Source organism: Nelumbo lutea, chromosome 6, assembly GCF_056320005.1.
Source record: "Nelumbo lutea isolate HS-2025 chromosome 6, American lotus-T2T, whole genome shotgun sequence".
Classification (NCBI taxonomy): Eukaryota; Viridiplantae; Streptophyta; class Magnoliopsida; order Proteales; family Nelumbonaceae; genus Nelumbo; species Nelumbo lutea.
The window spans coordinates 8,135,932-8,163,682 of record NC_142689.1 but is presented as its reverse complement, the minus strand read 5'-3'; the positions used below and the strand labels follow the sequence as shown (position 1 = coordinate 8,163,682).

The following is a 27,751-nucleotide window of genomic DNA, read 5'->3' as shown; positions in this document are numbered from 1 at the left end:
AAGATCTGCCCACTGATTTCCTGAGCTCATATGAGATGTGGTTATCACTCCACTTATCACTTTATCTCTTACAAAGTGGCAATCAACCTCAATATGATTAGTTCCCTCATGAAAGACAGGATTGGAAGAGATGTGAACAGCAGCTTGGTTATCATAGTATAGTTTCATGGGTTTGTCAATTGAGAATCCCATCTCTTGAAGCAAGTTCTTCAGCCATACTAGCTCACATGTGGTATGGGCCATAGCCCTGTACTCTGCTTCTGCACTACTTCTTGCCACCACTGTTTGTTTCTTGCTCTTCCAAGTTACAAGATTGCCACCGAGGAAGGTACAATACCCTGTAGTTGATCTCCTATCTGACATAGATCCAGCCCAGTCAGCATCTGTGTACCCTACTATCTCAAGAGTTCCTCCACTTTGGTATAACAAACCACGACCTGGAGCACCTTTTAGGTACCTAACAATTCTCAGAACAGCTTTCTAGTGAGGAACCCGAGGATGTTGCATAAACTGGCTCACCACACTCACAGCAAATGATATATCTGGTCGGGTAATGGTCAGGTAGTTCAATTTGCCCACCAACCTTCTGTATCTTCCAGGATCATCAAACTCTTCACCCGCATCAACACTCAGCTTGGCATTGAGTTCCATAGGAGTCTCTGCTGGTTTAGCACCTAACAACCCTGTTTCTTCAAGTAGATCAAGAACATATTTTCTCTGACATAGGTTGATCCCATGTTTTGACCTCGCAACCTATTCCCAAGAAATATTTCAGCTTCCCCAGATCTTTCGTATTGAAGTGATCCTGTAAGAATTTCTTCAACCCGTTGATTCCATTGCTATCACTCCCAGTTATGACAATATCATCCACGCACACGACTAGCAAGATTTTCCCATCCTTTGAGTTATAGCTGAACACAGAATGATCAACCTGACATTGTTTCATCCCAAAGGTTTTCATCACTTCACTGAACCTGCCAAACCAAGCACGTGGAGATTGTTTCAGTCCATAAATTGCCTTTTTGAGCCTACACACTTTGCCAGACTCCCCCTGAGCAACAAACCCTGGTAGTTGCTCCATATACACCTCCTCAACTAGATCACCATGCAGGAAGGCATTTTTGATGTCAAGTTGTACAAGAGGCCAATCATACATAGCAGCTAATGAAATCAGCACCCGAACTAAACCAATCTTAGCCATAGGAGAAAATGTCTCCATATAGTCCACACCATACATCTGAGAATAACCCTTGGCCACCGACCTCGCTTTCAATCGCTCCACACTGCCATCAGGAAGAAACTTCACTGTGTAGACCCATTTACACCCAACTGTGTGTTTACCAGAAGGAAGAGCGGTGAGTTCCCAAGTGTGATTATGTTGTAGAGCAGAGAGTTCTTCTTCCATGGCTTGCCGCCACCCTGGGGAGGCAAGAGCTTCCTGGACAGTCTTGGGAATGAGAACAGATGAGAGTAATGATATAAATTTGCAATGAGAAGCAGAAAGGTGAGTAGTAGAAACATAGTGTGAAATGGGGTGAGAAGCACAAGTACGTTTACCTTTTCGCAGAGCAATAGGAAGATCAGGATCTGAAGGAGAAGGAACAGTAGCAGGACCTGTCGACAGGGGCTAAAGTGGAGGAGGGCCCGATGCACTTCTACAGGTATACACTTGAGTGATTGGCGGCTTCTCAGTAGTAACAAGCATAGGATGTGCATCTGCAGTAGAAACAGGAGCTATTGGAAGGATGTCCACAACAGGTACCGGAAGGGGAACCACAGAGGGAGAGGAAGAGACCCCAACATCTAAGAAGAACGGAACCGATTCAAAGAATGTGACATCAGAGCACACAAACGATTTATAGGATTTTGGGTTATAACACTTATACCCTTCCTGAGTCCTTGAGTAGCCAAGAAAGATACACTTAGTAGCTCGAGCATCTAGCTTGTCTAACCCAGGCCCCAAGTGTTGAACAAAACAAACACAACCAAAGATTCTTGGGGTAAGAGGAAATGGAGATAAAGTGGGAAACAACACGGAGAAAGGGGATTGACTTCCAAGGATTGACATGGGCATCCGATTGATCAGAAAACAGGATGTGAGAACAACATCACTCCAAAAATGTTTTGGGACATTCATATTAATCATCAAGGATCGAGCAGTTTCAAGAAGATGTCGATTTTTTCGTTCAGCTACACCGTTCTATTGTGGGGTGTAGGCACAAGAAGTTTGATGAATGATCCCATGATGTTCTAGGTATTGCTGAAATGGTGAGGAGTTGTATTCTTTGGCATTATCGGAGCGAAGAATTTTAATATGAACACCAAATTGAGTGCGTATTTCAGCATAAAATTTTTGAAAAATAGGGAACTCACTACGATCTTTCATAAGATAAATCCATGTCATCCTTGAAAAGTCATCAACAAAGATTACAAAATACTTATACCCATTGTATGACACCACTTTAATTGGACCCCATACATCGGAATGAACTAAAGAGAAAGGACTTGAGACACGACTATCAACTCTTGGACTAAATGAGACTCTATGATGTTTATCCAATTGACATGACTCACAATCTAATGATGAAAGATGACTCAAGGAAGGAACCAGTAACTTCAAGGCCTTGAGAAAAGGATGACCAAGTCTGCAGTGCCATTGAAGAGGAGTAAGAGATGACTGAAAAGCTACTGGAGGACCACCACCATCACGGTAATATAATCCACCTACTTCATGCCCTCCACCAATCTTCCTCCCCGTCTTGAGATCCTGAAACACACAAGAAGAAGGGTAGAAGGTTACTGAACAATTAAGAGACTTGGTTAATCTGCTGACAGACATAAGGTTAAAAGGAAACTTAGGAACATATAAAATAGATGATAAAGGCAAGGATGAGAGATTAACATCACCAACACCACAGATACGAGATGTAGAACCATTAGCAAGTGTAACTGTTTGAGGTGTGGAGGAGTGGGAAAGGGAAGAAAATACATCATGAGTCCCAGACATATGGTCCGAGGCCCCGGAGTCAATGATCCAGTGCCATACCTGAATGGGCAAGTGTAGCAGTGTTCTGTTCAGATGTTTGAATGAACTGCTCATATACTTCACGTGGTACACTCACCATTTCCTTCTCAGAAGCACAAGTAGATGTGGAGAGGATTGGGTCAGTTTGCTGACTTTCAGTAATTGTGTCACTACCCTTAGTCCTAGCATGGTTAGTCCAAGTGTTGGGTGCACCACACAAATCATAGCAGAAATTAACTGTGTGCCCCTCTAAACCACAATGTGTACACTTTCTCTGAGTATTACTCCTTCCTCTTCCCGGACCTCCCCCTGAGTCTCAGCCTCTAGTCCGGCCACTAGCCCTGGTAAACATGTGACCACCACAGTTGCTTGGGAGTCCACTCCTGACACCACCACTTCTATTTCCACGACCACCCCCTTTAGTCACTACCAAACCAGATCTGTCAGAGAGAGAAGAATGTTCTCCCGACTCAATAGATGTCCTCTTAAGATGAGCAAAGACTTCTTCAAGTGAGGGAAGAGCAGATCCTCCCAATATTTGTGCTCTAACAGGCTCATACTCAGCCTTCAACCCCACAAGAAACCTTGTCACATCAAGCTGCTCACATTGCTGTTGTTGGATCTGAACATCTGATGTTAAGGATGATAAACATTAAGCTCATTACGAATGTTCCTCAAACTTGCATAGTACTCTTCTAAGCTTTGACTCCCTTGCTTCAAATTGAAATACTCTTGGTACAACTGATACACCCTAGTTGTATTGTCTTGTCCAGAGTATAACTTCTTAACATGATCCCAAATTTCCTTAGCTGTATCTAGGAACATGAAGTTCACACTAATCTTTGGTTCCATACTGTTCCAAAGCCATGTCTTTATCTGTGCATCTACTTGTTCCCAGTCACTGAACCCAGGGGTATCAGAGGGAGGTTTCTCCTCTCTTACATGTTTTACCTTCCTCTTGGCCTTCAAGAACACCTCCATAGATTTTGCCCATGGTACATAATTCTCACCATTCAACTTGATGGATGTCATTTGAACACTTAAATAGTCTGGAGAAAGCATGACACCTGTTTTGTTATCATCCCCATTTTCAAATGAAGCCATCTTAATTATTTCACCTTCAAATATACAACACAACCTCACACTCTTTCACAAGACTTATCTCACTTATAACACCACCAATTCCAGCTTCTTTAAATACACATTACACACCACACACTAAGGCTGAAATCACTCAGTCTTCACATCAAACACCTGGGCTGCACACTGCAGGACCATTCACCATCAACACACTAAGACTGAAATCACTCAGTCCTCACATCAAACACTTGGGCTGCACACTGCAGAACTGATTACACACAAGGTATAGGAGATCACTTTTAAATATTTTGAAACATAGATACACCAATCACCACGACACAACCACCACCAATCTACTGCTGTTGTGAACTTCAGCAGTCGACAACTCTTCTTTCAACATACATACGAAGAGAAATGCAGAGGAACATGACTGAGATCCATATCAGTCACACTGAGCACCACCACAACCAACATTTGAAACAAAAGGAAACATTCGCAGTTCCTTACTTGGACAAACAACAGTAGTGTTCATACCTGTATACATTCAGCCCTCTTCCATACTGAATAGAGGGTTTAGTATACCACTCCAACGACCACCACAGCAACGACCGGAGGCATTCTCACCTCCAGGCCCACAAAACGACAGCTCCTTTTCAGCCCCTTATCGAACCTCCACTCAGGTCAGTCGAAAAGGAAGAAGATGACTGTGAAAGTTGGCGGCGAACCCAGAAAGAGAACAGCAGCAAGAAAGAAATGAGGATACGACCTTACAGCTCTGATACCATGTTAGTAAACTCTAGCAGATTCTAGGTTGAAGTAGAGAAGAAGAAAAAAAAGAGAAAGAAGAAGAAGAAGAAGAAGAAGAAGAAGAAGAAGAAGAAGAAGAAGAAAGAAAGAAAGGTTCGGCCAGACTAGAAGAGAGTCAAAATCACCCTTCCCTAGCTGACCCACTTGTATTTATTCAAAAACATAGAGTTACAGGAAAGACCATTTTGTCCCTCATAGAAGATGGGACACATAACTTAAACACAGATACAATAGACCTTTTACTCTCAAGAAGATAATCCAGAATGACCAAAATACCCCTGACTCGAGCATTCTAACAATTTCCTTTTCTTGAGTTAAAGAATTGTCCAAATTTCCATCAAGCACCGGAGCGGCACTACTATCTTTTTCCTGAGGAACATATATCTGATTTTACTAATGAAGACTGGGAAAATTCACACTCTAGCTGCAAATCCACTATATGGCATTAAACAGAACAGAATGGTGAAGCAGGGTTTACATAGCTGACCCCATATAGTCAGGATAAGGCTTTGATGATGATGATGATGATGATGATGAGAATCTTGTGACCTAGAAAAGTAAAAAACAGAGCATGGGTGCTAAATCAAGTGCTGAAACAGAATATCAAGCTATGAATCATAAAACATGGGATTTAATGTGTCTGAAGAATCTTTTTCAAGAAAAAAAGGTTTTTTCCACTTTCATTCTCTGCGATAATCAAGCTACCACACACCTATAAATCCTGTGTTTCATGAGAGCGGAAAAAACATCGAGGTTGATTACCATTTTGTTTGTAAGGTCCATAGTAATGATATCGCCACTCACACCAAATCAGAAAATCAACTTACAGATCTGTTTACTAAAGCTTTCAGTCAACTTAGAGTGGATTTTATCATACCCATATTATTGGGACAGGGGCACTCTTGTCATTGCAGTTTTCTCACTAAACAGGGGTCTTTCTATAATTGAATTTTTTATGAGTTTTTCCTTCCACAGATTTGATTTTTCTTGTTTAGATGGCTTCAAAGCTCTGCCTACTTTTATCTAGGAAAATTTTGATAGGAAAAGTTCAAAGTATCAATATCCACAAATAGGTATATTGTGCGTTTTTGGTGACCATTATACTATTTTTATCTATTATTTTTTGTTTCAGATATTTACAGGGGTATTATAAAACATGCATTTAACGTTTGAAAACATCAAATCTTATAACTCCTAATATTAAGCATTTCAGTGGCCTATTAATACAATTACGCCTGATATGGCGCATATCATATCTTTGAACCTTGTTGATAGGGAAGCTCCCTATATCAGGGGCCTCCACTATGGCCCTAGATTATAGGCGAATGTGATAAGGTGATAATTTGTTTCTGGGATATCTATCTATTAGGTTTTAGCAAGTTGTACCAGTCGGCAAAGTTTTATGATTTCTTGTATTGCTCTTTGCTCCTTTTCCAACAATAAAATCTCCTTGATCTGTTACTGACAAAAAAAAGAGCTCTATTCAACCATATCAATCTTCCCTACATGTTCTGTTTTATTATTTAACCCTATCAAGGGCCATAGCCTCTACTAAAATGCCAATCCTCAGAACCAGATAATTCCATGTCCCTTTTGGCCTTCTCCTGGCTCTTTTAGAACCATCAAATTGCATTAAGTAAACCCTTATTTCTACAGTAGTAGGTCTTCTATGTGCAAGGTTCAGGCTATTACAATATTCCAAAATATCAATAATATGTCCAGAAATATCATCATTTTGCTAATACCATAATTTTTGTGGGAACTTTCCCATGATGGACACGGTCCACGACAGTGTAATGATAAAACAGGATTCAAGTAGCCAACCACATATTTAGGATAAGGCTTTGCTGAGACGACATGAATTTTTCCCAAGATAAAACCCAACTTAGATCCTTCTATTTCTGTTTCTTTCTCATTATTGCTATATTCTTCATTTGATATTCTAGACCATGAAACAACTCCACTTTGATCTATTGTGTTATATAAAATAGTCTTTCAGTTTTTTGTAATGATTAAAGTGGGATATTTCTGTACTTCAATTTGCCTAACAATAAATGGTAAGTTTGTAGACTTAAGAAAACACTATGCTAAAGCAATCACCAAGACTTGGTTAGACACTTCTAGGCCTCTAGCAACATGGACTAGTTGTACATAGATTGATCATATGGTGTTCATTAAATATGACAAGGTGTTAATCATAGGAAATTAATAAGATTATAGAAAGGGAAATAGGAAAAGGATAAATCATGAAATAACATAGACTTGATTTTTTATTTAATGATAAGTATTACAGATCTGGTATGCACTGGTTTCAGTCCTAGAATGATAAAGAAAAAGAACAGAGAGAGAGAGAGAGAGAGAGAAGAGAAGAGAAGAGAAGAGGAGAGATGGGAGAGAAAAACCTTGGTTCAAACTACAGAAAAATCGCCCTCTCTAGTTGGCCAAGTAGTATTTATATGTTTCTAATGAGTGTTACAAACACAGTTATGCCCCTAATTAAGTATGAGACAACACTTAAAGTAAACTATAAAAGATATTACACCACACACTTAATGTAAGACAAAATGACCAAACTACCCCTTAATAGCCGACTCTAACAATAGGACATAGCATCATGCTGCGCATGGCTGATAAAGCAATGCACCGATTGTTTCTATTAGCACAATTTTTCTTCTCATTCTTCTTTAAATATTACTGTTCGATTCTTTTATTGCTTATTTTGATTAATAGGGCTGCTTCAAGAACACAAAAAAAATTACATCAGTTTTAAGAAAATCAAAGCACAGACTATCTTGGTGCTTTTTTCCAGATAATCATCATCTTTAGAAACAAAAGATTCCACAAAGATAGAAAGAACCTGTGAAAGTGCTACTATACTTGTTGCCAAATGATTTATCCTGCATCTCTCATCAACAGAAATTTCCACTGGGGTCTATACAAATACAATAGCTTATGAGTTAAGACTTCCATAAAAGGGAATATAAAAACGCCAACTTCTACTATGTTTAAGACAAAAAACTTCAATCGTTTTAAGTGAAATGTACCTTCATGCTCACTATGTCAAACAGGGTCTCATTGTCATGAGCAGAGACATAATTAATCTGGTTTATGAATAGAAATGGAAAATCAGTGGGATAGAATCACAAGCTCTAGCTCACTAAGATTGTTTAGACAGGAAAATCTTATAATAATACTTACAGTTTCAATGGGGCACAAAGCATATGCAACAGGCAATTGGCCATGAGTTAGAACTTCAGATCCTTTCACCTGGGAAGGAACATCTTAATTTTGTAATATAATAAACTGAAAATGATAGAAAATTTACCAATTATTACAGCTACAGCAGAAGAATGCTAAAGAGGCTTCATGAAAATAGAAAAGTGATTCTGACCCCAAAGGCATGATACCTAGAAAACTGATAACCAATAATCAATATCATAAAAGCGGTAACCAATCAGCTGGTATTCATCAAAATTCACCAGGGGGGTCTGGTTAGTCAAAGTTGTTCCAATATCATAACCCTTCCAACATAATAGAAATTGCCCCATATCCAATTTCTTGTCTGCCGGTAGAACAACTTAATGAGAAGGAGAGGGGAATCCAAAGATAGTTTCTTGAATTAAGCCTTCTTTAACCACTTTTTCTTTTTCCTTCAATAATCTTCTATTTCTTTCTCCTCAAATTCCTCATCAGATTAGAAGGGAAAGCACTCAAAAGGATCTTTGTCTACATACTTCAAGAAAAGTTAGGGCAAAATGAGGAATATCTTATGACAATCAAAACATAAACTGGCCATCCAAAAGCCTATACTCAACAAATGATCAATAACTGGTCTTCTTAGCAAAAAACCAAAATGATCACTAACCAAGGTAACATCCACGGAGAGTAACCACCAAAGACAAATGCTTTAACCTTTGGGGGGACTGGGTAGTGCAGTTGAGTTGAGTATAAATAATGCAGATATGAAGTAGGAAAGAATCCATGGAGAACAAATCAATTTTCTTCCAATTTCATATTTTTTTTTGTGATTGAGATATTCATTTTTTTAATCAGTAACTAGTAAAATTTTTATTAAGTATCAGAAATGTACAGTGTAAGGTACAAGTGTAAAGACTATTTACACAAAAGTACAGATCTATTGAGGTAGCCCACAACTGCTCTCCCATTGCCCTGATGGGCCCCTTTTACATGAAAACTTCTCCTTTATCAAAGTGGGTATTCACCTCACATCATAAACTGTCTACTAACTCCTTCAAGAGATATGGAATCGGTAAAGGAGTTACTTTTTTTTTTTGAGTTTTCTCTTTCTAAATTTATTTTCTAGTTTATTAATGCCATAGAGCTAAGGTCAGTTATCTTAAAGGGTCAAAATAGTTTAATAAGTCTTATTAGACTTTTTTTTTTTTTTTGAAAATTTGAAGTTTGGATAATTCCGCTTTTATTTAGCCTATTTCTCAAGGACCAGAGATTTTCTGTTTTGCATAATTTTGGTATCATTATCTAACCAATGAAATTGGTACTATGTAAATCTGTATGTTTTGAGAGAGATATAGCTGTTCTGTTGATAGGTTGTTCATCAATGATGGGATTTTGGTTTTATTTCTTGGCTACTCTTGGAGTTGTTTTTGGTTTTCTTAGTTTTTGTAAGAGTAGTAATGAGTTATTAGAGTTGTTTAAGTATCCCTATGGGTTACCTAAGAATATCTCTCCTCTCTCTCTCTCTCTCTCTCTCTCTCTCTCAACTTGCACCCCTGAGAGTTCTTCTCTTTCTTTCTAATATCCTGCTCATTCTCCGATGGATAGTAAGCTGTCTATTTACTTCTCCATATCTGTTCTTCATCATAAATCACCCAAATTGTCTTCACCCTACAAGCTCACCATCAGATCTGAAAATTGAAAGACTCCGAAGTGCTAACTTGTCCTACATCAGTGGATTACAGTATCTTTGATCGCAAACCTAAGACATACCACCTCTCTTGAGATAAAGGGTGACCAGAAAAGTAACATGCTAGCTTTCTCATTCATATAACATCGCATTGGAACTGCATTGTGAATTAAGGGTTCCATTCCACATAATTGTTCCATCATAGAAAGTATGGGCATATAAGAAATGCATCATAGTGTCTCCAATACAGCTCTATTCCTTACCTCTACCCCTTCATGATTAGTTAAAACAAAGTCCCTCAAGTTTGCAGCCATGCCAACCTGAAGTAGAAATAAATGGAACAAAATTACAACCATAAGCATAGTTAAATACAGAAAGGTAAAAAACAGAAAAACTAAAAAAGAGAATTATAAAAAAAAATTGGGGAAATATAATGATGCAAGTAAAGGAGAACACAGAATCAAGATAGCTGCTGGGCTGAATTCTTCAAAGCCAATTTCTTTTCTAGATGGCATTTGCAGGGAGACTACAAGGGATCCTTAACCTGGGTAGTTACTATTGGTATGCTTGATCATCTTTTTGATCCCAGGCTGAAAATAAATGATATCCAGGACAGAAATGGTGTGTGGCAGTGGGACTGAATTGAAAACAACCTACTGCCACACATTTTGACTTCTCTTTCATCCCTTCCGATTAGTTTCAAAGATGGTTTGGACATTCAGTTATGGAAACTCTATCTAAGTGGTAATTTCTCATGTAAATCAGCTTGGTATTCTCTCCATCAGAGAGATATTATTAACTCCTGGCATTCCTTGGTTTGGAACAAAAGAATACCCCCCAAAATCTCTTTTTCTTTTTGCTTGGAAACTGTTGAAAGGGGATATTCCTACAGATGACAGCATTTGACACCTTGGCATTCCTTTGGTTTCAGCATGTGTATATCATGCTAATCAGAGAGTAGAGTCCACAGGTCATCTCCTTATTTTTGGCAGATTAGCCTCTAAAGTTTAGACCACCTTCAGAAACTTGGCATTCCTCACATTCAAACCCAATTGGCTAGAGGCAATACTTTTCTGGCTACAACAGGGAAGAGGGTGCCACTCACAGGTGAAAGAAATTATTGTTTCTATCTTTTTTTTTTTCGATCAATAACACTTTCATTAAATCATCAATAGAAGATTTACAAGAGGAAGACAAACGCACTTATCTTCCAAGAGCAACAAAGAACCTCAAGAAAAGGAAAAAAAAAAGGAAAAAACACTAAAGTTACAGCTTAGCCCAAAACAGTGAATCCCTTTCTGCCCCTTGTTTAGCTAAACCGTCAGCTAGAGAATTAGCCAATCTTTTAACCCAACATATCTTAACTTCCATCTCCTGCACCAGCCACTTGAATTTCCTCCTCTCATTGTTGTACTTCCATAAGCCATTGTTATCTTTAATCAGCCACCCTATCACCACCTCTGAATCCCCTTCAATTATGAGTTTCCTGATGTTCAACTCCTTAGTTTTCCGGACTCCTTCCATAACTGCAAAGATCTCAGCTCTAAGGGATTCACCCACTCCAATTGGACCTGAGAACATGGCAGAAATGACCCTATTCTCATCCCTAAAAACACCCCCAATCCCCGATTGTCCCGGATTTCCCCTACTACACCCATCACAGTTTAATTTCAAGAATCCACCAGGTGGAGGGGTCCAAGCCACACTCATTACTAACTTGGTTTGTGTGCAATTTGCAATTTCACCCCACTTCCTCAACATGTCATCAACAGTGTAATCGGTGAATAGCTCCAAAGATTTCAGCCACCATACAGCCCTAATATGTATGATAGCCCTCAGATCTGCTACTCCTCTCTCAGCTTCTGAGAATATCCTAGAGTTTCTTTCTTCCCAAAGTGTCCAACATACTACAGCCCTTAGTCCTCTCCACATAGTCCTTCCCCTTTTTATCCGCCACTTGAAAAAAGAAGGGGAAAAAAGGCCCTGCAGGTCTAATGGAGGATTCCAGCTACATCCAAATAGGGAGAAAGCCCAATCCCAAATTGACCTCCCAAAATGGCAAGACACCAGTAGGTGAAAACCAATCTCCCCATCCACTTTACAAAGAACACACCAATGAGGTGACAAGCAAGTATTGGGTCTCTTCTTTTGGAGTAGATCACCAGTGTTGATTCTTTCCAAATAGGCTTCCCAACAAAAACTACCAACCCTAGGAGGTATTGCTCTGCACCAAACCTCATCAACAGGGAAAGGGGGGAAAGTAGGACTGGTGGACTGACTTAAAAATTTGAAGAAAGAAGCACAAGAAAAGATGCCATTGGGGGTAGGTGTCCAAATTCTAGAATCCGCCCTAGGGGGGTCTAAGACAATGTTATCAAGAAGTGCAAGAAGGCTCGAAATACTGTCGAAGTCTGAGCCCCTCAAATCCCTTCTTAGACCCAAGTTCCACCCAATCTCAGAAGTGGAAGAGGACGGGGTGGTGAAAGACGAGATTGGCTCATTTTTCAAATCAAAAAGAGCATACAAAGAAGGAAACTAATCCTTTAGAGGGGCACTCCCCACCCAGGTTTGTTCCCAAAATTTTATGGAGTTACCGGAATTCAAATCATACCTGATATTAGGGGAGAAAACTGGTAGCAGGTCATGAATGGTTTTCCAAGGAGAATTGCTTGTGATCCTAGCTCTGATTCCAGTGCCCCATCCATTGTGCTCCATCCCATGTATACTTGCCACTATTCTAGCCCATAGCTTCTCCTTCTCCATAGGGAACCTCCACAACCACTTTCCCAAAAGAGTCATATTCCTTCTCCTGATACTCTCAAGCCCCAAACCACCACAAGTCTTACTCCTACACACTATCTCCCAGCTAACTCTATGATCCATTTTCTCCTCTCCCAACTCCCACAGGAAATCTCTCATTAGCTTCTCCAATCTGTTAGCAACCTTCACAGGGATATTAAACACCGACAGGAAAAAGATGGGTAAGTTAGCAAGCATGGCCTTAATTAGTGTAATTCTCCCACCAAGAGAGAGGTAGTTCTTTTTCCAAGATACCAGTCTTTTTTCAAACCTTTCCACCACCAGGTTCCAAAAGCTCTCTCATAGGATTATCACCTAATGGCAACCCTAAGTAGTTCAAAGGCCACCCCGAGACTTCACACCCTAGCACTTCAGCACTCTCCCTGATTTCTCCCTCTTCCAAATTCACCCCCACTACACAACTTTTCCCAAGGTTAACCTTCAAGTTGGACATTTGCTCAAACAATTGTATCACTAACTTCAAGTTCCTAATAAAACTCACATTACCGCCTTCACAAAATAGAATCGTGTCATCAGCAAACTGTAAGTGAGTGAGGGGGGTTTCCACCCTCCCAACTCTCCAGCCTCTAATGAGCCCCCTAGAATCTACTATGTGAATCAGTTTCCCCAATACCTCCACAATTAGAATGAACAAGAAAGGAGAAAGGGGGTTTCCTTGTCTTATACCCCTACTGGCTGGAAAGAAATCTACCACTGTCCCATTCACTAGCACTGAATAATGACAATTCTGGACACAACCCATGATCCACTTACACCATCTAGCCCCAAACCCAAATTTAGTCAAAACTTTCCTCAAGAAATCCCAGTCCACCAAGTCATAAGCCTTTTCCAAGTCCAACTTACAGACCACTCCCTTCTTCTTATCCCTCTTAAAGTTCTCCACACTCTCATTAGCAATTAAAATCTGATCAGTAATTTGTCTTCCACTCACAAAAGCTCGCAATGAAACCTGGCAATACCTCCTTCAGCCTCAAAGACAACACTTTCGCAATGATCTTATACAAGCTATTAACTAAGCTAATTGGCATAAAATCCTTCGAGTGGGATGCATCTTTCTTTTTTGGAATTAAGGCTATAAATGTAGAGTTCACACCCGAATTGACAATTCCTCTCTTGAAAAACTCCTCAAACACCCGCAAAAGATCATCTTTCAAAATATCCCAACAGTCTTGATAAAAAGCCATTGTGAACCCATCCGACCCTGGAGCTTTTGTTCTATCTATAGAAAACACAGCCTCCTTGATCTTTTCTAAATTAAAACTTCTTTCCAACCTTCTCCTGTTCTCCACCCCTACATCTGGCCAATCCAATCCTTCTACCCACACCCTTCTACTCACAGGCCTTCTTAGAATAGATTTGAAGTGCTCCACACAGGCCCCGACTATCTCCTCTTGTTGTATTAACTCAATTCCATCTACTACCAATTTGGAGATAAAGTTCTTCCTTCTCCTGCCATCTGCTAGAGAGTGGAAATGCCTAGTGTTTCCATCTCCCTCTTGCAACCATTTACACTGAGATTTTTGCCTCCAGCTAATTTCCTCCTTGTGCAGGCAGTCCTCTAACTATCTTCTCAAATCTCTCCTGAGTTCATTGTCTTCCTCTCCAAATTCTCCCATTTCTTCTTTAGAGTCAAGGCTTTCAATCGTATCCATCATATCTCCCTTTCTTTCTTCTATCCTCCCAAATTCCACTCCTTGATTTTTGCTTTCAAGAACTGTAGCTTCTTATGGAATCTCATCCCCTCCCATTCCACCAATGGGTTACACTCATACCACCACACCCTCACTTTGTCAATAAACCCTGGATGAAGTAACCACATATTTTCAAATCTAAAGGGGGTAGGACCTCCATACCTTCTTTCCTCCTTACATAACACTATGGGCCAGTGATCCGAGGTCACCCTTGGGAGAGCTCTAGAAGCCAAGCTTCCCCAATGTTCTTCCCAATCCAAAGAGAACAGGAATCTATCCAGCTTAGAGCAAATGGATCTAGATTGGAGATTTGACCATGTAAATATCTTATGGGCTAGGGGAATCCCTTTAAGCACAAAGGCATCCACAAAACTGTTAAGCTTCCTCATGCTTTTTGTCACCCTCTGATCACCCTTATTGGATTCATCCGAGAATCTGATCACATTGAAACCCCCACCCATGCACCAAGGCTCATCCCACAACCCTCTAACATCAGCCAATTCCTCCCACAACTCCTTTCTCTCTCTGTAGTCATTCGGTCTGTATACATTTGTGAACACCCACATATAATCATCCTCTTGCTGCTTAAACTTCATGGAAACCAAGTACTTTCTGATCAACTCCTCCAAACCTTCAACCACATCCCTCTTCCACATTGTTACAATCCCCCTGGAAGCACCCCACGAGGGAGCAGCCACCCAACTAATCCCCCTGGCTTTCCATACACTCCTTGCCCATTTGTTATTAAACTCCATTCTCTTAGACTCTTGCAACAGCACAATGTCTAGGTCATACCGCCTTATTACCTCTTCTATTGTCGCTCTCTTCCTTGCACTCCCAATTCCCCTCACATTCCAACAAAGAATCTTCATTCTGCTTCTTTTTTAAACCCCTTGCCACCTACCCACTACTTTCCCCCTTTCCTTCTATCTCCTTTTACCCTGAGCTTCTTGTCTCCTTATACATCTCTCTTCAGTCTCTCTACTTCACTCAATCTCCTCTTCATTGTTTTGGTCTCCTTCCTCTTTTGTAAGCTTTCTTTAACACATTCAAATCTTCCAACCTACAACCCAACTTCCCTACAAATTCTGCTATCATGTCTTCTCTCACCGAGTCCTCCACCCCTACCCTTCCTACAGAATCCCCTCCATCTCTGTCCACCTGCCCTTTCTTCCTCTCCTCTGGTCCCACCTCTGTTCTTTCCTCTCCATCCATCTTCCCTCTCTTGTTACCTCCCTCCTTCCCTGTTCTTTCCCTGTAATTCTCTCCATCTCTACCCTCATTCCTTTCCCTCCTCTCCACTAACCCCTCCCCTCTTCCTCCCCTTCCCTCCTCCAGAGCAACTTTCCTTCCACTTCCTTAAACACTCTTTCAATGATTTCCCACACTTTTTCACTCCTATACCTTCCTTCCCGCACCTTCCCACTTTCCTTCCTTCCCCTCTCCCCCTCCTCGGAGAGCCCGCCTACTAGCTTGGCTGCATATTCATGGGCTACAGAACATGGAATAGAAACATAATCTGGAACCAAAGACACATGAGACACATTAGTAGCACAAACTGAAATCACTCGGTTACCTGGGACTGATGGACAGACTAGAAAAGGACTGCTCCCGGCCTCCCTCTCTTGTTCCAAAGGTTGGTAAACATCTATCTCCCTGAGTTGGTTGGGAAGTACTTCTATCCTTTGGTCATCCTGGTGATCTTTCCACTCTACCCCTAGTTCACCCCTAGATGGTGTGTTCCTGCTCTACTTCCAGTTCTCCCGATTTGCCCCTTCTAATATTCCTTGCACACTCTGTAGTCTTGGGAATGAGTTAAACCGATTGTAATCTTCACCCTGAAATAAGCTTGCAATATTCCACCAATCCATGTCACTTCCAACACAACTACCTTCGTCATTTACAATGCCCACACTAGTACCATCAACAGAAAAGTCCTCCGATTCTTCATCTCCTTCACTACACTGCACCTAACCTTCATCCTTCTCTTCCCTCTCTTCAGTTCTTTCCCTAGCGTATCTTGGATTCGGCCTCTCTGAGGAGCGTCATAGGGGGCTAAGCTCCTCCAGACTTCGTCAGGAAACCCACTGCAAATCCAACTTCTTCTCCATTTTCCGCCGCTGCGCGCATTCCCCCCCCCCCCCTTTCTCGTGACTTGGGACGATGATAGACCATTAACATCGTCTATCAGCGGCCCAAGCAGAGTCCCCATACCCCAACCCACGTGACATTTTAAGTTATCACGTGGGTCCTTCAAGTGGAGCCTCCTTTCAGTGTTACACCCACCCAACCCACCCGCGTGACCTTTTAAGTTGTCACGTGGGCCCTTCCAACGCTGTCTCGGCTCAAACTTCGCCCTGCCTGACCCACCCGCCACCTTCAACGGCTCGGACCAAACCTTTCGGCTCCCCAACCCATCCTGCCTCTTCGCCACATCAGCATTAGAAGAAGAGCCTGCCATTAATTTGTTTAATTCAAACCCATTTGAATTAGTTTCCTTAATTAGGTTGCTTGTCATTTTGTTTTCCCCAACTGGCTCGGTAACCCCAAAAATAACTTTCATCTGCTCCACCTTTTCATCTCCCAACCTCTGCCCTCCACGTGTCCACCACCCAGCCAGCTCATCATCTTCTACCTTAGGAGCACCTTCCCACCATGACCGTTCAACTTCGGAAGCCACCCACACCTTGTACCAGGCTTCATCCGAGCAGATTCAAAGAACCTCGCAGGTTCTCATGCCTTACACCAGCTACCTGTAACTCCACGGCACCCATATTTCGTTTATCAGCTTTCACCAAGATGCTTCCCAGACTTTGCACGATGTGCTCAAGAATAGAGTCTCGCCAAAGGTGAAATGGAAGGCCTACAAGCTTCAGCCGGACACACCCATCTTGGACTTCGACTTCATTGCAGATTGGGCTCCAATTATGAACCTGTATCAGACCTCCATCCACCACAACTACTTTAAAACTTAGTTCCCGGTCGCCTACATCAAGCACGACTTTCGTCTCTGCAAAAGGGAACAACATAGCTTCACTCCCAATACTTATCTCCCCTGCAACTGTACTCAGAACCCTCCTCCAATCTGTCACTCCTTTATCAGCCACTAGCACCCTTCTTTTCTTCCACTCATCCTTCCCTGCTCCTACCAATAATCTTCGATGAAGTTATCTTCAGTCGTGGAGTTATCTTCAGTCACCAGCCTCCATTGAAGCTTCATCCTAGTTGTCGAAGTCGTTCTAGCAGCCGGAGGAAGAGGAGGGGGGGGTTCAGATCGCCGCCTCTATTTGGGGACGAGACGAACAAACAGAAGTAGTTGGGGATGATGAGGTCACGTGACCCGATTTGAATCTTAAAACCCTGCATGAGAAGTTGGGTCGGGTTGTGGGAGCCTGGTTTAGACTTTCCATCTTCTCATACAGGGCACGAGCTGGCCTGCCTTTGGACTTCAGCACCTCTACATACAATTTCATCTGGGCCGTTGGATCCCATTCAAAAACTTTCGAACTTACTCCCTTAATGAAGATAAGTGCTACTTAGGTCTTTCACGTGACCTTTCAGTTCCCCCATTATTTTGGTCAACTTGGCCCTTTGGGCGGTCCACCCAGCTGATGCCACATGTTCTCCAACAGTCCATGTCAGCACCTTCTTCAACCTCCGAACCATTCTAGAGAGACACTTCAACTTTCAACGCCAACCACACCATTCTCCAGCAATCGTCAGCGAAAATGTCCAGGCTTCTTGGGATTTTTTCCACTCTTGCTCCTGCCACTTGGAGGTTTTGCATAGAAAATCCTTCCAGAACACCACAAATCGCTGCAATCTTGGGGAAGATGTGTTCCTGCCACAAGTTAAAGGGTAAACCTAGGGTCTTGATCACTAGGGATTTCTGAGAAATATTCACTTCATTACAGAAGGGCGACCAATTTTCTACTGCAATCTGGCCAAGTGAAGTTTCAAATATTCTAATTTTACTCTGAGGTTCGGCCATGTCCAGAAGAGCCTTGCACTTATCAAATGGTATGTTGAGTAGAAGGAGAAGAAGAAAGGAGGAAGGAAGGAGAAGTAGAAAGGAGGAAGGAAGAAGAAGAAGAAGAAGAAGAAGAGGCAACAGAGTTGAGGCCTCAAAAGTTCAGCTTCAGTCGAGTGAAGCATTGTATTTATGCTATACTGGTCGTACAACACAATAGGACTGTAAAAATACAAAAATACCCCTGCGGGTACTAAACCTGTGTACAATACATATAATACACCTGTCAACACTCCCCCTCAAGTTGGGGCATAGATATCAATCATGCCCAACCTGTCACAGAGACCTTGGTGTCTGGAATGGTTTAGCCCTTTTGTAAAGATGTCTGCTAGTTGGTCTTCAGAGCTGATGTATGGAGTGCATACTTCGCTTGTGATGATTTTCTCTCTGATAAAGTGCTTGTCAACTTCAATGTGCTTTATTCTATCATGTAGTACCGGGTTGGCAGCGATACTTATAGCTGCCTTGTTGTCACAGAGCAGAGTCATGGGTTTACCAATTGGAAAACCCAACTCTCCCAATAAATTCCTTATCTACATACCTTCGGCTACTCCATGTGCCATTGCACGGTATTCAGCTTCAGCACTGGACCTAGCTACCACGGTTTTCTTCTTACTCCTTCAAGTAACAAGGTTCCCTCCTACAAAGGTGCAGGAACCACTAGTAGACCTTCTGTCACTTTGAGATCCAGCCCAATCCACACCTGTGTAAATTTCAACTCTCAAATGTCCCATGTTTCTAGAATAATAAGCCAGCACCCGGGAACTTCTTAAGATACCGCAGTATTCTCTCCGCTGCTTCAAGATGAGTGGACCTAGGTGCATGCATGAACTGGCTGAGGACACCAACATCATATGCTATGTCTGGATGAGTCATAGAGAGGTACAACAGTCTCCCTACAAGCCTCTGAAATTGCTTCACATCCTTAATAGGTTCACCTTGGCTGTCACTTAACTTGTGGTTGGGGTCAATGGGAGAGTCAGCTGGTTTAGCCCTAATCTTTCCAATGTCCTTAAGCAAATCTAGGACATATTTCCTTTGGGAGATGAAGATACCCTTTTTTGATCGGGCAACCTCAATTCCAATGAAGTATTTTGCGGGTCCTAGATCTTTCACTTCGAACTGAGTGGCAAGGAAGTCCTTCAAACTTTGAATTTCATCATTCTAGTCACCAGTAACAATTATGTCATCCACATATACTATTAGGGCAGCCATTTTACCTTCTACTCTTTTTACAAACAGTGTGTGATCTAACTGACGTTGCTTGTATCCCCTCTACTGAACTACAGTATGAAATCTGCTGAACCAAGCTCTTGGAGATTGCTTCAGCCCATATAAAGGCTTCTTCAATTTGCACACCTTTTGTTCACTTCCTTGAGCCAAAAAACCGGGGGGGTTGAACCATATAAACTTCCTCTTCAAGGTCACCATTCAAGAAGGCATTCTTGATGTCAAGCTGATGTAGATCCCAATTCAAATTGGCAGCAAGAGAAAAAATGACTAATAGAGTTCATTTTGGCAACAGGGGCAAAGGTTTCAGCATAATCAACATACACTTGAGTAAAACCCTTTGCCACTAAACGAGCTTTATACCTCTCCACGGTTCCATCAGCCCCATGCTTAACAGTGAACACCATTTACATCCAACTGGATCCTTTCCCTTAGGGAGATCAACAAGTTCCCACGTGCCATTCTTATGAAGAGAATCAATTTCTTCCTTCATGGCCTTCGTCCATTCTGGGACTGAGAGAGCTTCTGCCACATTCTTGGGAATAAGGATACTATCAATGGAGGAAAGAAAAGCACGAAATGAATGTGAGATTTTCTCATAGGAAACAAAGTTGGAAATGGGGTGTTTAGTGGTGCACGACCTAACACCTTTCTTGTGGGCAATGGGAAGGTCAAGATCATTAGCAACAGGGAGGTTGGAAGTCAAGTTACCTGAGTGAGCATGATCTTCCCCCAAGGAATTTGATGGCATTTGAGGTATGGCTTCTGGATTCTCCACAACACTTTAACCTGGTTGGCCTTTACGACGAGAAAAAACACGGAAAGGTGGAGGATCAGAAGGAGAAGGGGGAGAACGAGTAGGAAAAAGAGGCAGTTGAACCAGTTTCTCCTCATGCCTACACTCCCCCTGAGGAGAAACGGGAAAGAAGGGCTCATCCTCAAAAAAGGTAACATCCATGGAGACAGAGAATTTCCGAGAAACAAGATCAAAGCAACGACACCCTTTCTGAGAGAATGAGTAGCCAAGAAATATGCACGGGATAGCACGAGAGTCCAATTTCCCCCGGGTGGGAGATAGGTTTTGGACAAAGCACCGACAACCAAAAACACGAGGAGGAATAGAAAGAAGAGGGGCCTTAGGAAAGAGAAGCTGATGTGGGGCTTTGTACTCTAACCAACGAGAGGGCATCTGGTTAATGAGGTATGTAGAACAAAGGACAGCCTCAAGCCAAAATCGTTTGGGAACATTCATGTGGAGTAGTAAACCGCGTGCCACTTCAAGAAGGTGTCGGTTCTTCTGTTCAGCCACACCATTTGGTTGTGGCGTGCAGGCACAAGAGCTCCGATGAAGTGAGCCATGTGAAGCAAAGAACTCCGTGAGGTCACTATGAAAAAATTCTTTTGCATTGTCTGATTGAAATATTTGGAGTTTGGTCTAAAATTGGGTGAAGACCATCCACTGAAAATCTTGGATAATTTTTGGTACTTCCTCACGGGTTCGCATTGGATATACCCAAGTGTATCTGGAATAATCGTCAATGAAGGTAATGAAGTACTTGTAGCCACTCTCAGAAGGTAAAGTAACAGGGCCCCACACATCAGAATGCACAATGTGAAAAGGAAACTTAGATTTACTATTTCTTTGAGGAAATTGAGTTCTACAATGCTTGCTTAACTGACACGTTTGATAAGAAAAAATAGAAACAGACACAGACATACACAGTTCTAGGAAAACAACTTTCAAGGACTCAAAAGACAAATGACCCAGACGACAATGCCACAAATACATTTTACTCTTTCTGAATTGACTCATAGACTCTGTAACATGAAGGTCAGTCGTATTCTCCAGCATATAGAGTCCATCAACTATACGTCCCCTACCAATCGTCCTCCCGAGGCCAGATCCTGAATCACACAATAGGAAGGGAAAAAGGTCACAGTACAGTTTAAGGAATTTGTAACACTACTGACTGAAAACAAATTCATAGGGAATTTTGGAACATGAAGAACATTAGAAAGAGTAAGGCCGAGGGGAAGAGAGAGAGTTCCTTGACCAGCTATGCAAGTGTATGATCCATCAGCTAGTCTCACTTTATCTCTTCCGGAAAGAGGGTGATAAGTTTGAAAATAAGAAGACATACTAGTCATGTGTTTTGACGCTCTAGAATCAATGATCCATGGAGAGTCAAAGTTATGAGAAGCAACATGGAAAGCTGTGACAGGATTACCTGATGTGGATGCAAAAGAGGTGGTGGGAGGAGCATCCATCTGGCGAATAGCTCTACCATAAAGGTCCAAATGGTCACGGAAGGAGTTTACAATATCCTCCCTTGGGTCAGATCCATAGTAGCTATGTTAGCCATGTGGTGTTTGAGTCACAGTAGAAGTGGAGGGCTGAATCTCCCGAGTAACCATATTGGCCATGTGGTGTTTCTTGGTACCTTGTTGTCCGGGTCTTCTAATTACATCTAAGCCTTGCTTCTTAGGTAGATCTTGAGCCCACTTTGGTTTCCCATGGAGATCCCAACAAGTATCTTTGGTGTGCCGAGGCTTCTGACAATTAGTGCACCACAATTTTTCCTTATCTTCTGCTTTCTTCTAGAGATCCCCTCTCTTGGAAGAAAGGCCACCACTAGTAGAGGAACCCCCTTTGCCGCCAACACAATTGCATCCCCTCCAGTACTGTTCATCAAGTTTCTTTTGCTCTCTTCAGACTGGACAAGAGCATTGAAGGAAGATCCTTAGAACTTAGAATTTGTACTCTGATGGATTCATAGATAGGATTAAGGCCATGTAAAAAGGCAAACACCCTTTGCTGTGAGACAAGTTTCTTGTACAATTTTGCATCCTCATCACACTTCCAATCAATATTCTGGTAATGGTCCAGCTCCTTCCAAACGGTTGTCAAGTCAGAGTAATAAACGGATAAACTCCTCTCCCCCTGTTTACAAGTAGATGAAACTGCTTGCAGTTGATAAATCTTGGCATAGTGTTGAAGTTCAGAATATGTGGATTTTGCCTGTTCCCAAATCTCATTTGCAGTTTCAGCCCACATGAAGTTCTTCCTTATTTGCGGTTGCATGGAGATCAAAAGCCAAGACATAACCATGCTATTCTCCTGATCCCATCTATCATGTTCTGCATTTCCAGAAGTTGGTTCTTTGATTCTTCCATTTATGTAGCCTATTTTTCCCCTTGCAGTTATGTATGGCTTGATCCCCCTTGACCACTCTAGGTAGTTTAACCCATCAAGCAGAACGACAACCATAGGGAAGGATAGGTCACTGTTCCCACTCATTCCATTCAGCATTGTGGAGATTCTGGATGTAGCTGAATCTTCACTATTCATGATTCTAGGTTTAGAAGTACACAAAACCAAAGGCACACTGCCTTACAGAGCTGCTATAGTCCACAACTAGGCACTTGCAGATTTTCGGTTTCACAGGGAACCAAGCACAAACACTGCAGCAGCAGTACAAGTTGTATGACCTACACTGTGTAGGAGTTCACTGAACAATATACGAACTGCACTTGCAATGTAACCAGGTCTGAATGACCTACAGATTTACAACTTTAATACAGTTTGTCAGCTGAAAAAAAAAAAACAAACTTAGTAGGAACACAGCAATATGAGTGGTGGTTCACCACACCTAATCGGCTGATATCCACTTTCCAGGGCAGCCGAACAGTCACTTAGGGTCTAGGGTTCATCAATAGTCCCTTAGAGAGCAGAATAGAGCAACACACAATCGGAGGAAAGGGGACAGTCCTTACTCAGATTTTGGGACATCAACAGTCGTACAAGAAGAGAACCATAAACAGAAAAGAACAGTTCAGTACCTAGGTGACCCGAACTGTGAATAGGCAGTACAGTCAAGGACTCGAACTTCTCTTCAAATCAGAACCTTCCTTTGTACATCTGGGATGGTTTCTATAGTCTTCTTAGCTGAGCAACTCCAGTTACCAGCACCTAAGGCTGAAGGATGAAAGAAGAAGAAGAAAAAACTTGTAGCAGAACCCTACACGGCAGTGGAGACTAGCAGCAGCACTAGAGAATACTTCCTCTTCCTTGTCTTCAAGCATCAGGACTAAGCTTCTACGCAGCAGTGGAGAGAGACCTCGGCTGGTTGTTTTCCAGGCCTGGACGGTCCTGCTCTGATACCATGTTGAGCAGGAGAAGAAGGAGAAGAAGAAAGAAGGAAGAAGAAGAAGAAGAAGAGGCAACAGAGTTGAGGCCTCAAAAGTTCAGCTTCAGTCGAGTGAAGCATTGTATTTATACTGTACAACACAATAAGACTGTAAAAATACAAAAATACCCCTGTGGGTACTAAACCTGTGTACAGTACATATAATACACCTGTCAACATGATATCAGGATGATTTTCTCCTTTGGCTTAATCGACTCCACCAGTATGTGCAACACTTCCTGCCAGTCTTCCACCTCTTTTTTAAGTTTTACAACTTTCCTTTTGCCCCAGTCCGCATTCCTTTCCTCACACAATACCTTCGAATTGGTTTCAGTAGAGAGTATTGAAATGGGAAAGAACGAGATATTATGCTGGTTTGTTTTCCCAAATTTTCCCCCACCTATGACCCCTGAGTTAAGTTCTTTACTTCTATCTTGCTGTTCGTTGTCTAGTAACTCCCATTTTCCCTGGTTGAATTCCTCAAGTGCTCCAGCAATCACCCTCTACCCCTGTTTAGCTTGTCCCTCTGGTATACATATTGTTTGTTTTATCCCCTTGCCAAAGAACTCTGTTAAAACTAAGAATCCTCCATTTCTATTTCTTTTGTTTGCTACTGTGAACCTCTTTCCTTTATAAGTCATTTCGTTTCCCCAACCTTGTGTTTTTTCGGCATAAAGTAGACCATCTACGAAGCCTTTAAACCAGTCCACCACTTTCTACTCAGCAGCTGTCTTGCTCCTACCTGAGATTTGTCACCAGAGATAACAGTCTCCGGTGTCACAATGAACTGTGCCTTGAACCCTCATTCTCTTTAGAGTTAGACATCTTTTGCTGACATGTATGATTGGTATTTTCTGTTGGATTTGTTGAGAAGCTATGGGTTTAGAGAGAGGCAGTGTGGTTGGATTGAAGGGTGTTTGAAAATTTGTCATTGTTAGGTTATAGTTAATTGAGTGATTAGAGAATTCTTTCTAGCCACCAAAGGATTGAGGCAAGGGGACCCCCTCTCTCCTTTCTTATTTACCTTGGTAGTTGAGGTGTTCAGTAGATTTATACTGAGATCTGATAGTTTGGATTTCTTTGGAGGTTAGAGGGTAGGGAGGGAGAGTATAGTTCTAACACACTTGCAGTTTGCTAATGATACAATTGTTTAAACTTATCTCTAAATTGAAGATTAGTTTTGAGGAAAACAAGTTGCATGGTGGGGTTGAATTTGGCAGAGGAGGAGCTGGTTGGGGTAGCGGGGGTCTTAGGGTATCCTATTACTAGTTGGTCGTTGAAGTATCTAGGTATGCCCTTAGGAGATAACCCACAGGAAGGAAGCTTTTGGAGTCCAATTATTGAAAATTGTGCTAAGAAATTGTCAGCTTGGAAGAGAAATTAAGTCACTTGGGAGTCAAATTACTCTAATAAAGCCTACCTTGGCAAATCTTCTGGTTTAATTTCTCCATCTTTAAGATGCAATAAAGGGAGGTGTGGAAATAGAGAAGATAATGGGGGATTTCTAATAGGACTATGGGAGCCTGGTGAAGGAAGAATGGACCACTTGGTGAGATGGGAGTAAGAGTGTAGAAGTAAGGAGCAAGGGGGTTTGGGCTTAAGCAATTTAGGGAGGAAGAATGTAGCTTTATTGGGTAAATGGCTATGGAGATGGCCCTTAGAAAGGGAGAGACTTTCGCATAATGTAGTAGGAAATATTCACCGGTGTGCAGGTAATGGTCGGGATACTGGTATTTCTAGGTAGGCCACTTTAAACTCTCAGTAGAAGGCTATTAATGGTAATCTTCCCTAATTCCTAATCCTTATCAGGCAATGTTGTCAAAATCTTACGATTCATGATTTGAATCAAGAATCCCAAGGGTTTCAATTCAAATCTTATGTCTGAATCCTTTTCTGCAAAAATCTTACGATTTTTTTTTTAAATCCTATGATTCGATTCATAAATCTTACAATTTTTACGATTCACTATGGTTCAAATAAATTCAATTAAGAATTAGTTCTCTACTTTGTTTTTTTTTTTTTTTTTTTGCCATGGGAGACTTTTTTAGCCCTTACTAGAAAACGACTTATTTACATTATTCAAGACTAGAAATTGAGTTTATTTTCTATCATATGTAAGTTAAAGGGACATTGTATGTATATTTGTTTGATTTTCAAGTCAAACTTGATTATATCATCTTAGACTTCTATTGTATAAGTGGTAAATCTATTGTTTTAAGTACATATATGGTAGATATAGATCAAAAATAGGGTAAAATCACTTTCCTATATATATGTATCAATATTTAATTTTTTGACAAGTTTGTATAAAATAGAAATAATCATACAACTTACGATACGATTCACAATTTGATTTGATTCAACTTTCTCTATGATTTACAATATGATTACGATTTTCAAAACATTGTTATCAGGTATGATGTGTGTACAGGAGATAGGGTTCTGTTTTGGGAGGACGTTTGCAGTGGTATTTCCACTCTCAAGGAGCTTTTTCCCATCCTATATTCCCTGTCCCTCATTAAAAATGAACCCATTCAGAGGTTTGTTTCACTTTCCCATTCTTCTGGTTTCAGTTGGAATATAGTTTTAGAAGAGATTTCAAAATTTTAAATCTTGACCTGGTTGCTTCACTTCTCAAAACTCTTGACCCTGTTTATTTGGATCACTCTAAACCCGATGCCCATCTATGCACTCCTAACCCTCTGGGGTCTGTTTTCCTAAGCTTCTTTTTTCTCTTAGTTGTGCTCTATCCCTAATCCTCAACCTTTCTTTTGCAAGGAAATTTGGTTCAAACCTATTTCCCCTAAAGTGGGAGCCCTTTGCTAGGAGGTCTCTCTTGGAAAATTAAACACATTGAATAACCTGCAAGAGAGAAGACCTAATCTTAGTATCCCACCAAACTAGTTTTTCCTTGGCAAAGCTAATGAAGAAAGTTGTTACCACCTACTAATCTCCTTCTCTTTTTGGACTTAGGGAAAAGATTTTTGGTCTTTTTGGATGGAAGTGGACAGTGCCTCTGCAAACTGGTGGACCCTTCAACCCGACTACCTGGTTTTGTGGAGATGTGCTAGGGATGCTTTGGTATGGAAGGTTCAAGAGGGAAGAAATGCTAGGATTTTAATGATAAAGAAAGGGACTACTGTTTAGGTTTGCATTTTGGAGAAGGTTATCAATTGGGCTAAAGCTTTGGATCTTTTCTCACAATTCTCCTTTATTGACCTTTGGAGAAACTAGGAATTGGTTGCAAAATCTTCTTTCTTTGAGGACAAGCCCATAGTAGCTTGGAAACCCCCTGAATAAGGCTTTATCAAGCTAAACTTTGATGGCAGCAGCCTCAGTAATCCTGGGCCTTCCGGTATTAGAGGAGTTTTTAGAAATGCAGAGGATCAAATTGTTGCCTTATTTTCTTGTCCAATTGGAGTGGGGGATGTGGTTAGGCCAGAGGTTTAAGTAACTCTATAGGGAGCACAGATTGATAAAGAGCTAAACTTTGGGAGTTTGCTAATTGAAGGTGATTCTTATTTACCAAAAAAGATTGAAGGTGATCCCAAACTAGTAGTTGGTGATTGAACCATTGAAGGAGCTGAACTGTAGCTTTGTCTTTTAGGGGACAATGAAAAGATTCAAATGGCTGGTTCCAACATAATAGTGAGAGTTCAGTGGGAGAGGAGATCGGCTAATGGGCTGGCAGATCTTCTAGCTAAGTAAGGGGTGAATAGGGATCATTTATTTTGGGCTCAATCATAATCTTGATTTGTTTTTGAGGCTGCATCTTGCACCTCATTATGGATTTTTTGTGCTGTATCCTTTGATAGTTCTTATTTGATCTTTAATTAAATGCTTCTTATTACTTATCAAAAAAATTAAGGTTGTGATTTTTTTTTCAATTTAGATGCATGCTTATTGGTATATAAAACTAGAAAACTAACCTAGAATTTATTTTTTTCTATTTTATAAAATTCTATTGCCTAGGCAACTAGGTGCTCCACTGTAGCA

General features: G+C 41.2%; 1 protein-coding gene across 7 annotated transcripts in view; it reads right to left on the bottom strand.

Moving 5' to 3' along the window:
• LDA (limit dextrinase) overlaps positions 1–27,751 on the bottom strand; it is an 89,498-nt gene that overhangs the window by 8,079 nt on the left and 53,668 nt on the right. For 4 of the 7 annotated variants that reach the window (XM_088950671.1, XM_088950675.1, XM_088950672.1 and 1 more), the window contains 4 exons: positions 10,061–10,117; positions 8,111–8,179; positions 7,957–8,013; positions 7,770–7,844 (listed from right to left, as the gene is read on the bottom strand). In XM_088950671.1, the coding sequence (XP_088806797.1) occupies positions 7,770–7,844; positions 7,957–8,013; positions 8,111–8,179; positions 10,061–10,117 (258 nt within the window). The remainder of the gene's footprint in view (positions 1–7,769; positions 7,845–7,956; positions 8,014–8,110; positions 8,180–10,060; positions 10,118–27,751) is intronic. The other 3 variants (XM_088950674.1, XM_088950676.1, XM_088950673.1) reach the window with 1 other exon arrangement.